The 13,147-nt window shown below is 32.7% G+C and overlaps 1 protein-coding gene across 6 annotated transcripts; it reads right to left on the reverse strand.

Moving 5' to 3' along the window:
- Positions 1-903: 903 nt before the first annotated feature.
- Positions 904-11,475, reverse strand: LOC119637540 (UPF0518 protein CG3558). 6 transcript variants are annotated; one of them, XM_038033607.1, is made up of 7 exons: positions 11,334-11,475; positions 9,474-10,549; positions 9,013-9,409; positions 5,238-6,270; positions 4,677-5,183; positions 4,339-4,377; positions 904-1,714 (listed from the first exon to the last, which is right to left on the reverse strand). In XM_038033607.1, exons 2-7 carry the CDS (start codon positions 10,184-10,186, stop codon positions 1,182-1,184), a joined length of 3,222 nt encoding a protein of 1,073 aa, XP_037889535.1. In that variant the 5' UTR covers positions 10,187-10,549; positions 11,334-11,475; the 3' UTR covers positions 904-1,181. The 6 variants fall into 6 exon arrangements, with proteins under 6 accessions (XP_037889535.1, XP_037889538.1, XP_037889534.1 ...); XM_038033610.1 differs by having other exon boundaries at positions 9,474-10,312; positions 11,241-11,475; XM_038033606.1 differs by having other exon boundaries at positions 11,241-11,475.
- Positions 11,476-13,147: the final 1,672 nt, after the last annotated feature.

Genomic DNA, 13,147 nt, shown 5'->3' on the forward strand with positions numbered 1-13,147 from the left:
GCGGTGTAGAGTATAAAAATAGATGCAAGATAGATTTTCCATCAATAGCCCTCAGTTCAGCCAAACTCATGATTTATTTATATAAAATAAAAAAAGACTACATTATTTACAACACTATTATACATTATATTATGTTAAATATTTCAAATCTCGATTGTACAGGTTTCTTAATGAAAACAGGTAGAAACATTATAATAGGTCATGGCCCATCTTATATACTCTCCATGATTTCGCTTAACACATTTATTCATAAAAGGACTGTTCAAAATAGCACATCAAATGCAAAGCGGTCCAAAAGATGGTCCAGTTGGACCCATTTTTAACAGACTTCGTTCTTGAGCCAAACACGAGTGTGTACCTAACTTCATCAAAATACCTCAAAGATTGCGACCTACATGAATATACATACAGACGACAGCAGACGGGCATGCAGACCGACTAGCTTAGATCTATTTAGAAAGTCACTCTGAATCGATCGGTATAATAAAAGGTCAATTTGTCTCAAGTTCTTTTGGAAATTCTATATAATCGCACAAATTTAATATACACTTGGACCGCAAACGGTACAAGGTATACATATATACATATAGATTTTCTTAAAGACCAAATACTTCTATAATTTAGAGGTAGTTATTGTTAGTGTAATTTGTGTAGAAATAACTTTTTGCTCATTTTTATTTTGTACCAAATAAACCAATAAATTAATTTTTTTAATAAAATTAAAGTGCAAGGAACACATATATTTTTCATATAGATGAATGGAATGGAAAACAAACGAACCAATATTTTGTTGTAAGATATGATGATCTCTTTGCAATAATAAACATAAAAATAAGGACACTTTATCTTGGAATAATAACGAAAAAAATTGAAGCCAATTTTTATCATTTGTACAAATATAGAAAAAGAATATGCGTGTTTCTCACATATATACAAAAAAATTGCTCGGATTTAAAATACATATATGTGTACATAAATATACGGTGCCTTCAATCTTAATAGTTTACATAAAATATTTCGATTTTTAAATAAATATGAGTACTAATTGTTTAAAGTCGGTCCCGAAGTACTAAACAAATTTTGAGATTGTTTTCAAATGTTTCGTAAAGTATATTAAACACAATAACTAATATTCAATTGTTGTAAGCTATAAATAACATTGTGCATTTGTTTCTGTACATTTAGTCCCTGGTAATCATAACGACACTTTGTTCTTGAGCTATAGCGGCCAACTCTTTTAACCACTCGTCTAATAAAACGGCGCACAGGGCCAATTCCCTAGTACGCTCAGTGCCACCGCTAGCGGTAGCAATTCCACCCATAGTTGATGATAATGAGTCCAACGATACTGGCTCTGAGCCTTGTCCACCTGAACCTTGTCCAGTCAATAACATGCTATTTACGTTGCTTGCATCGGATAATGGTAAAGCCGATGCATTGCATACATTCATGGAAGACAAATTATGTACATGATATTGTATTGATGACAAGTTTTCTGCTGCGCTCATTGGAGCTGTATTCCTTACGTTACTAGTGCGTTCATTTGTGCGTTCGTTTTGCGCTATAGCTGAAGCAATTGATGTGGACGGCAACGTCGTTAAACTGGTTTCATGAGTCGCTAGAACGTTATTGGCTGCCATGAGAGATTGTGTTGGCTGGAGGATTTGAGGCGTACTACTTGAGGTCGTTGAGTTTCCAAAAGCTGATATTGACCCTACATTTGTTTATAAAAAAAAAAGAGTTTTATTGAAGTATTGTTTTTCAAAAGACTATTTATAAGTATATTTTAAGAACAAATAAAAACTTCAACAAATTAGCAAAAGAGCACAAAAAGCAGATATGTTTTTTTTCCGCGAAAATTTACCTGGCCCATTGATCCTATCAACCCTAGTTGGTTATAGTTATTATACTTGGAAACGAAATTTAATTTACAAAAAAAAAGAAGACAGATATCTAAGTTTACAATTTGTTATTGGTTTTATGCTTGGAATTAGGTATCTGCTGGTGTACTAAATTCGTTATACTATTTGCAATTTTATAAGTATATCAGAGAAAACAAAAGAAAACAGAGTGTAGTCTGCCGTTTCTTTAATTTATAATGACATTCAACTTGACAGAGTCTATTATTTACCCACGAAACCGTGTGCAAGTTTGCTCTATCATTAGGGTTCACCCTCTGTGTTGCCACAGGATATATTAGAAGGTAACAACTTAAAAAATGCGTTCGATGAAGGTTGACATTGGTGCATGAACATATTCGTGACCGTCACAGAATAAATTAATTTAATTTACAATAACTTTCGGGATACATTATATTTCGAATAAACACACTGACGGATAAAAATTTTTAGCGACCCCCAAAAATCACAATAAATTAAACCAAAATCCATGCTTTTTTTAGTTCAAATTAAAATATAAAAAACAACAAAATTAGTTTAATGTACATATCTATAGCTAGGGAAATACAGGGAACAAATTTTGATTTTCGTATGATTATTTTAATGAGAAATTTCATTTTTCGACCAAAAACGCTTGAACACAAAAATATATGGGCAAGCATCACATAAGCTCAAATCGATTCATAAAATAATTTTGAGCCGATCGCTATAGTAAAATGGGCGTCGATTCTGTGTTCTCTTACATACATTTGCTCAATACTTATATATTCTGCACAACCAATAATATACATGAGGTACAACGCTTATGTTCAAAACTGAAACTTGTAAAACTTTCCGGTAACTATGAGTAGTTAATTATTAAGTAATAATTCTAATTAATCAATTCATGCTGTATGCACCATTCTCACGAAAAGACTTCACCCATTCATTTTGATTCATTTGCCATCTTGTACGAAACAAATGTTATAATGTAACACTCGTATGATTCCATCAATACGTGTATATAGAGAAAAAACGACATTGGCTATCTTTCTAGGAAACTAAAAAAGACCACTTGAAAATCTGAAACTATAAAGATTTAAAAGTGATATTAGATTTGCAATATAATTTAATGAAAATCCGAAATGTTACAAGAAAAGATTGTAAAATTAATTTTTTCGCTTTTTTTCCGACTCAAACGTCCATAATATATTTCAGTTAGACGGCAAAATACCAGGGTAGTGGACACAAACATAAAATTGAATCGAAAGGAGAAAGAGGATGAAAATATTAAAAAGCATACCTACTGCAATAGTAGGTAAGTGACATTGCCCATGGGTATGAAGCTTTGATAATCACCTCGTCCAAATCATTATACAAAAATCAATAACATTTTGTAATTATTTACCATATGGGATGCCTAGACCAGCTATATTCAGCTTTTAAGTTACTTTCGAAAACATTTCTACCCAGGGTTAAATTTATTGTACGATTTTTGTCAATTCTGAAACATAATAAAAACTACATCTTTTCATACCCACCACCGAAGGTGTGACGGGCTATATTCAGTTTGTTTAAGCTTTTGCAGCACCCAGAAGGAAGAAAGCACAGAGCAAATAAAATATGTACATAACCTTTGATTGACATCGAGCTCTCAACCGATTTACGCCTATCGTTTTGTGCCCAACAGTTTCGCGGCCGTAAAAATTAGTATACCGACTTCAAATTTGGCAATATTATTGAAAACTCTTGTACACCGGGTGGCATAAAAAATAAACCAGATCAGTTAAACGCCTCACTTGAATAAAGAAGGTCTATATTTTGAGAAAAAAAAGGATTAATCATTACTCATAATCTGTAATAACTACTACGATAACAATATTTGTATATATTCTATGGGTGACCCTCCAGTACCTTTAAAAAATGGGACAAAATCGGATACTTCGACCTAACATTATAGCGTATTAAGATTTCATGTTTTGTTTTTTTTTTTGATTTTTTTTAAGATAAAATTGTTGGATGCAAAAGATTCAACCGCTGCCGAATGTATCTTTCTTGTTTATTAGTTGCCCTACTCCGCATGGTGATAACAATAACCTAATTCGTGTAACCGACAAAACTTTACAATGCAATAATTAAATTACTATAGACCCTTCCAATGGTGATAGCTATAAGAATAAAATTTAAGATAATTTTGTACTTTCAAAGAAAATATTTTTTGTGCAAGAGTGAACTGCACAATAGGCAATAAATAAGAAGAATTACTTTGTTTTGCCAGGATAAAAACAAAAAACGTATACATATACAGAGAACAGAAGCTACGTGATCAAACATTCTACAATCATGCAAAGCAAAATGTTGTAAAAACAGTAAGAATAAAATTTACAAAAAGGAAGGTAGAAAATACACTCTTAGTACTAAAATATCGGAAAAACAAATTTATTCCAAGTAAAATATTTACCGGTGAAGAATGCGTAAATTTGTGAGAAGCCAGATGAAGCTAAGATTTTTTTTTTCAAAAAGAAATAAAATAGAAAATGATAATAAAAATTTTATTTAAAAAACATCAAATATTGTTAAACAAATTAGATGTTGAAAAGAAACTTCATTGTAATTACAATTTTATATGGAAAAATATTAAATGTGTTAACGAATTTTATTGATAAACACGTTTAAATTTGAAATGAAGAAAAAAGTAAAAGTTTATAGAATCCTGTAAACCCATATATAAATGTTTCTGTTAAACCGTAACAACAACACCGCTGAAGCTAACGGAAATTGCAATTATCATATACTTACCGTTAGATTTGCGATTAAATATGCTGCTAATCGATTTACTGATACTTCTACGTTTGTTGTCGTTGCGTTTAAAGGGGTCGTAAGATGACGAGGGCGTCACTTGTACTGGCGATGAAGCAGAAATCGGTGCATATACAGATTGAGACAAGGATGGGTAAGTGTTCATATTTTTAGCCATAGAAACAGGGAGACTTTCAGTAGCTTTACGGGCATTAATTACGCGAAATTCTCGGTCAATTAAGTATGAACGAGCAACGTCTATGACTTCTAAAGAATCCTCTGAAATCGGCAATTCAGCATCTATCTGCTGCTTAAGTATACGTAAAACTTGATGAAATGACGGAGTATCTGATGTAATAATAATATCTGGCCTTAATAGAATTGAATGTATTAAAGGTAAGGGATACCAAGCCAGGCACGTTATTAGACCAGTCAAATGCAAATTGACGTAAAAAGTATTGCTGGTAAAAGTTTGTAATTTACCCCAGACAGCGTTTAAAAAGGGACCTGTAAAGAATAATGAAATTTAATATTACCTCGCCCTTAAGAATTTGCAATTACCTAATGATACCGTCCCTTGAGTAAATAGATCTTCAGAAAAATCTAAATCGGTAAGTTGTAAATCGCTGCGTTTGTTTGAAATTCGCCAGCTTTCCATTCGTATAGAACTTTTGTTACATTTTACATCCAGATCTAGGCCACCCAATTTGAAGGTTAAGCCAGTACATTGCGGTATGTCATCTGTTAGACCTTCATCTTCGGGCGGACGCCATTTGAATGATTCATATCCACTTGATTCTCCAATAGACTGCAAACTATCCAATTGTTTCTTCTCATCACATAACACCTGCTGCTGGTTAGTTGATGCGGACGTTGGCATCTGCACTGCTAATTGTTCGTTTAAACTACCATTTCCAAATTCATTAAGAAACTGCTTAACCATATCTACTGTTTGTTTACTTGGTGTAGTTTTCAAGGGCCATTTTTGATATCTATACGAATTGCACCATACGGAACAGGCGTTCAAACACTCGGTTATGCGAAAGTGTGCCTCAAATAAGTATGCATGATAATTAGCATATAAACTGTCACCGGTATGTAGACCATAGTAATTCCAATTAGCGCCTATGGTTTTACTCATGGTGGAAGTAGGCGAAGGCATAGTAGGATGTGTATGATTTGCTGTATCCCCTAAATGTTTGTGCTTTGTTAATTCTCGAGCTCGTTTCATCACTTCTGGTGTTAAGCCCAGAAAAAATTCTGCGGCATTTGTAGACTGATCGATTTTATTAATTTGATGACGATAAGATATCGGTACATGTTTGCCGGATAATAGATATTTCAAAAGCAATTCCAACATCAAATCTTCACAATGCAGTCCCAAAAGTGTACCAAACAACGATATTGTTACCGTGCATAAGTTGGGATCATTGGACGTAAGACGGTCAACAAGAACATCTAAAATCCGTTCTCCGTCAAATTTTTCACCATCCAAGAGAAATTTTACAAATAATTTAAGAAGTCCGGGCTCAGTAACACATCGGACGATTAAATCCAAATAAGACATGGCCGAGATTTGTGAATCGACATTTGTCTGGAAATGTTTGTCTTTCAATTGAAGATTATCTTGAAATAATTTGTTTTGATTCTTTTTTTTTTATAGTGGTGGTTCGAAATACAAACATGTAAATATAGACAGGTAAACATAAATATATCCCATAGAGAACAGACACAAAGATTCAAAATTATTCTCTTTATAAACTTTTAAATTACGAAAACGAACTTAGTTTTTTCTTTAATTCAACAGCAAATTAAAAAAATGTTCTAAACATGAAAGATATTTTTATTTAAATTAAGGCGAACCTAATAAATCCGTGCTATAAATGCCATAATTCGGAATCGATTTTTGTGTAACCTACTTTATATGAAAATAAATATCTAAAAATATGAGCGCTTTGTTTGTCTTAAAGATACAAAAAAATTGAATATACCTTTAAGAATGAAGTGGAAAAGAATGTATTGTTAATATGGTCACTGTATCAGAACACAGTATTATTTCAAGTACCGTTGTATAAATTTATTTACTTTATTTAAACCTATTCTATAATTTGGAAGGCCGCCTATTAACTGTTGTTGGTTTCGAATTACGTTTTAGAAAGTGATTAACAAAATGTATCTTCCCCGGAGTCGGATCAAAAATCCGAGTACGTTGCAAGAGTATGATCCTGAATGACAACAGCAAGCGGTTTGACGTTCATCGTTTCTCAAACGAAAAGGAATTTCTACGTAGCAAACATTTTCCATCAAACGAATTATAGCAGCCGTGAATTAGGATATCGTATGTTTCAGGAAGAATTACTAAGTGAATCATTTATAAGAACAATTAGAAAACATTCGTTGAATTAAGTGGCAACGTTAGATAATAACGTTTCAGGGTGAGCTACGTTTAAAGACGGAATAACATCGCGCAAGTGTTCACGTATTTCTAACGGTTTTCCTGTTTCTCGTTCTCCTGGGTTCTCCTTTCAGAAGATAAAGAGCCAAAAACATTTGTACCAAAAATATTCTAAAAAAGCAACTCCGGAGCCATTCTCGCAGCACCCTATCAGTTTTAGAGGCTCTATGGTGCAACACGCAATATGACATAAAAAAATCATTTAATCTAGGTGCTAATAGCTTGTACGACCGTTTGATTTTTATGGGGTTAGTAAGTGCCTGTGCCAAAAAATGAAATTGGCGACCGAAAAAGCGGTCTTTTATAAATGAAAGACGTTTAAACTGCCTTATCGGAAGAATTGTAGAAGCATTAGAGAATACTGTTTTCAAAAATTATATTATCGTATGCTTGGTGTCGATTTGAGAAATCGTCTTTCGCGATAAAGTATTAATTTGTATTATAGACATGGCTTTTTATTTGAATTAATTTTTAATTGTTTTATTTTATCAGCGTGCAATCTTCTTATTTTAAATGTTCTATTTTCAAATGTTGTTCCTCATTGCCTTTAGTCATCGATTTTATGCTGTTTTTGACGCATCTGTCAAAGACAGATTTGCGCATTTTCGAAGCATTCCAAGGCTTTGAACCGCTCTGAGCGTCGTATCTAGTCAACAGTAGTCTTGATGAAGCTACGTGGACATGTTATCGTTTTGAAACTCTTTTAAATGCACAAGATTAATTCCTAAAGGCATCTGTGAGCGTATTAGAAACGATAAAAATCAACAGTTGAGTTGTTAGACTTCAAGTTGCCTGCACGGACTCATTTGACACAGGCACTCTTTTCTGAACACTTCCAGAGAAGCCCGAAATTTCGACCAACATTTTTTTCAGGTAATGACTTTTTCCACATATGCTGCAAATTTCTTCGATAGTAGCACTTGTAAAATATTGCTACGCTCCCTCCTTAGTATTCCTCCGACATAGTTTTTATTCGTTAACAACTACGCATTCGTCCATGTAGTTATTATGCCTGGATCAAATGAAAATGTGACTGGAAATTGTGATTGTATATTCGTTTATTCGTGATAAGAAGTTCCGTTATTGTATTCATTTTACTGTTTAATAAAACTTAGTCCATTTTAACGCACACATTGAAACTGTTGCCTAAATGCATGTGTTTATAACTTGCATATGCAAACTTTAATAAAAATGTCAGCTATACATCAATGAGAAGAAGAAATAAGACTTTTTGACTTTTTTAACTTTCCCTTTTTGTTTTGACAGGGACATACATACATACATACGTAAAAATTGCTATGAAAATCCCGCATTTGATGTATTGCGTCTGCATGAAAACTGGCCAATTTTCCAGGAAGTCAAATTTTAAAAGTAATAAAATTAAATACACATTCATGATGCTTTACGTGCCCAACCAGCTGGTGGCTGGCGAAAGGTTTAACAGCGATTCGCGAAAAAAGAAACTGTCACAACGAAATTAGGTATTGGCAACTTGGTTATAAAAGGGGATATAAACAGAATAATTGCGAATGGCAAAGTCAAAGTTGAGAGCATTGAAGTTGAATGAAGTATTCGAAAGGACGAGACCAGAAGAGGCATTGTAAATATAAGTTCCTGTAAATAACTTGTAAAAACATCTCTAAAGAATTGTGCATAAATTCTGAGCAATTCAATGGTAGGAAAGTCGGAAAATACGTCAATTCATAAAGATGCATTTTATGTACAATATTTTTTTCAAATTTTTACGAAACCAACGCCAAAAACAATCATAAATATTCTCTCATAACCATACCACCACATTCAAAAAAGAACCACAAAATTCTATTCGTTTGCCAAATGGCTAGAAATTAGAAAAGAATATATTCATACGTTTAAATATACCTGTAAAATAGCGGGTCCCAAAACAGGAACGATAAACCCTTGGTACATAAAATCGAGTAATTGTTTTTTAATCATTTCGTGCGCCACCTGAATAACGGCATTGCAAAACTCAAGAGCATTCATAAAAAGAGTTAGTTCACTAATTTCTGTCACATCATCTGGTGTAATGCGATGCCAATCAATTGAATTAATTTCAATTGAATTGGGCAAACGTGAATATAAGCCACCCAGACCGGTTACAAGCAAGGGGGACATTGACGAATATTGTGCTATATAAATGCCAATATTAGAGTTCTTCTGAGAAAGAGCCATACAGAGAAGAAGAGCATCTCTTGCCTGGTGACCCAAACTTCCTTCACGATGCACATAGGGTATAAGTAGGGAAAATATTATAAAACTACCAAAAAAAAAACCTGTAAGTATAAATATCTTTGTAATGAGGTAATTTAAAAGTAACTTACTTGCTTGGACTTTGGGTTTCTTGGGCTGATGTAAAAAAGAACAAATCTAACAAATGCACGTTTTGCATAAGAACAACACATAATTGGTTTAGTAGTATTACTAAACGTTTCTCCAAATCTGGTGGAAATATTTCACCTTGACTTGATGCGAGTAGTTTCAAGAGTGGTCTTAAAAATGGTTCATGACATAATAATTGATGCCTAGAATAACTCACTAACAGCTCATATAATTTCAATTGCTCCAAACGTACCGCATTTGCATAACGTCCCGTTGTACAGCCCCACTCATAAAGTTTGTCGAGTAGATTCTCGCTGAGCATATATTCCAGGCAAGGAGCGGGCGGTACTGTTGTACTATCGGGCAATGAGATTTTATTACAATGATGCAATTCCACTAGTAACAATGTTACCATGAAATCCAAATGTGACACAACACCCAAAACATCGTCATGTGTAGGTGATTTATTGGGTCCTTCAGCTCTTTGGATAATTTCATAAGCTTGCTGCCAGTGTTTACAAAAGCTATCATAACATGCTCGAGGATCACAATCGGTAGCAGAATCAATAGGGCGTTGTCTTAATACCGAGTGTACCAAATGTGCACCATTGCCACCGTTTGAGTTATGAGGTGTACTAAATAAATCGCCGGATGAGCTACTATGTTGACTACGTGGCAAATTGTATCGTAGAGGGCTCGGATGTAACCAACTCATTTTTGGAGAACTATTTTAGGCGATATAAACTTTTGCTTATATATTTCTTTTTTTCAAAACCGTGCTGCTGCCAGTTGAATTATACTTTGTTTTATAAATAAATAAATTCTGTTTCTTTTCTCTTGTCTAGTTGGCCATGTATTTGTTATAATTATGTTTAACGCATTAAATTGTATATTATTTGGTATTGGTTTTTAGCGACATTTTTATTTTGTATACTCCGTGAAAGAAGGACATGATTAAAGATTACCAAATACCGAAAACGAAAAAAGCAAAATAGTACAAAATATCTAATGAACGTAGTGCTTCTTTATTTTGCTATACTGATATCGAAATAATTTTGGTTTAAATCACTGTGGAAATCTATATGTGAAGAAAAAGAACAATTTACAAGGCAACAACCGAAAAGTAGTCTTTAATTTAATTCTAATTTACAATTTTTGTTTGCATATTCTAGACGTTAGGAGATTTAAAATTTTTAAAGCACATTTGCTTTAACTTATTTGATTCATCTAAAAATAATTGTGTGTGCGTGACGCTTCCCGGTGAAGTATTTACGCACTTGATTTTAACGCCTCGTTCCTTAGCAAATTAATCAAAACAGGTGCAGCAATTGACAATTTAGTTGCAATTGTGCAATTTAGTTGCACATATTATTTTTACCGTCGCTACATTATATTATATAGTTTTATTGCTTGGTATTAATTCGTTGACAATTTGAGATAGAATACGTCCGTCTGCTAATAATATATATAATTTGGCGGTTGATGAATAAAATCATTTGCAACTCACTTGATTTACAAAATTGACAGTACAGTAAAATTTACACCTTCGCTTATTATTAATAAGGTTAGCATTAATAAAATAATTAACAAGTAAATTTTGGTTTATAGGGCAAGCTACACATACTTTAATGTGCAATCAATTTCATTACCAATTATAATTTTCAAGCTTATTTATGTATACGTTGTATATGCAAATGTATATTCATACAAAACCCCTGCTTGCCTTCCTGACTGCTCTTAATCACATTCTAATAATTGCATTTACTTACGATGCAAATGAAAAAAAAGATTCGATTAAAATATAAACAAATCCATCCAAACACTCCTAGTATTTTTTCAAAGTTTTACCATCATATTATTACATTGTATGCAAGTCATTTACAAAACAACTATATGAAAACACTTAACGAGGAGTTTTTGTTGTATATTTAAGAAAATAATATAATTTTCTCGAACGTTTTACTTCTTATAGTTACGCAAACATCTAGTTATGCATTGGCATAGTCTTTTTTACGCAGTTTTGTTGTTTTTTTTATAAATATATAATTATTACAAAAAAAAAAAAAGAAAAAAAGAACAACAATGGAGAACATAAAGATTGAACACTTGTTTAGAGTTCTGATATGTCAATATTTTCGGACTGACATTACCAAAACAGATAATAAGGCTGAAACACAACGAACACTTGCTTATATTCCCACGTCTGAGAAAAATGATAAAATACTTTATGGAATATGTCTTCCTCAGGCCTGGGAATACACGTAGAATTTAATAATAATAATAGCTCCAATACGTAGTAGTAGTAACAATCTCGAGCTAATGTTGAAGTCATGATCTCGACGGGGCAGATTTGAGTATTGGTTTCTTTATTATTTTTCGTTTCTTTGTTTTTTTTTTTTGTTTCATAAGAAACAAAAATATATAAAAAAATTTGTTTGGGTTTTTTTCTCTTTTTTTTTTATCCTTTTATTTTTTATTATCCTTGTTTCGTTTTAGTGTATTTTCTCTGGCCCGTACAAATTTCTAAGGGGGTTAGTAGCTTATGTCTATATATATTTTCAATTTTTTTGTTTTGTTTTTATCTAAAGTTATTGTTTGTTATGCTTTCTTTTTTCGTACGAGTATCTTAGACTGCATATGTAGGTGAGCAGGTATGGATGTAATACCATTAATTAATTAAATTAATTAATAATATTAAATCGCTCATTTCACAAAGGTTAATAAAACGAAATTAAGAAAGAAAAAGAGGAACGAAGTAAACTACTTTGTGTTCTTGTTTTCGCTCAGGTTTCATAAGCAATAGTTAATATTCAATTCAGAGCGAACCTTCCCAGTGGAACATTAACCAAGTTTAATCAGATTTTAGCATCAATTTATCTTGGGGTGATATGAGGTCGAAATATTCGCTTCGATTATACTGTAAATCTGAGTTTTCTCACATTCATTTATCTTGGAAATCTACAAATTTAGAATGTTCGCTTTTATCAGACGATGAAGCTGAAATTCTCGCTGTAATTCAGGAAATATAGGGGGGTTGAACGTTCTCCAACGTTTGCCCTTGCGCAGTTAAAGTTTTAGTTTTATTTTTGGAAAAATTATTAAAGTCTTGTTTTAGGTTTCTTTCGCAATAATTATTCTTAATAATTTAGAGCCACTTTCTAAATATAACATTAATCAATCTAATCAACATTTAAACGTTTGTTTAAATGTTCGTTTTCACTAGCTTATAGAACTAAACTTTCTAGCTATGGCTCAAAATATGGTTAAATTTGTCATTTGTTGTTGCTTTCATGATGGTGGTGGCTTTAATTGCTCTGGAGGTTGATGGTGATGGGCACGTATTTATCCGCCTCTTATGTTAGGGCTCGTCCGTTATCAATGGCTATATTGGTGATCTTATTTTCTTCGTCACTCCCAGTAGGGCACTTCTGGAAGTTTCTGGATTTCTGATGTCTTTTTCCTTTTTTTTTGCTCACTTTTCTGCTAATTTGGCAAAAGATTCGCCTTCTTTACGAGATGGTCTCTAAATTCCAAGAATTATTATTGTTATTTGGTTTTTACTTTCTCTTTTTTTTTTAATGTCTCGTCTTGACCATCAAAAATTCGTTCGCGATCAGTCATTAGTTTTTTCCACCAAATCTTTTCAAAATCCCCCTTTTGGTTGCTGTCAACACAT

Source organism: Glossina fuscipes, unplaced genomic scaffold (assembly GCF_014805625.2).
Source record: "Glossina fuscipes isolate IAEA_lab_2018 unplaced genomic scaffold, Yale_Gfus_2 60, whole genome shotgun sequence".
Lineage (NCBI taxonomy): Eukaryota > Metazoa > Arthropoda > Insecta > Diptera > Glossinidae > Glossina > Glossina fuscipes.

Coding starts and splice junctions, on each gene's coding strand:
- LOC119637540 (XM_038033607.1), bottom strand. CDS start 10,186: ATGAGTTGGTTACATCCGAGCCCTCTACGATACAATTTGCCACGTAGT. Junction 5,184..5,237: donor TCAAGGGACGGTATCATTAG/GTAATTGCAAAT, acceptor TATTCTTTACAG/GTCCCTTTTTAAACGCTGTC. Junction 4,378..4,676: donor ATTTAATCGCAAATCTAACG/GTAAGTATATGA, acceptor AAAAAATCTTAG/CTTCATCTGGCTTCTCACAA.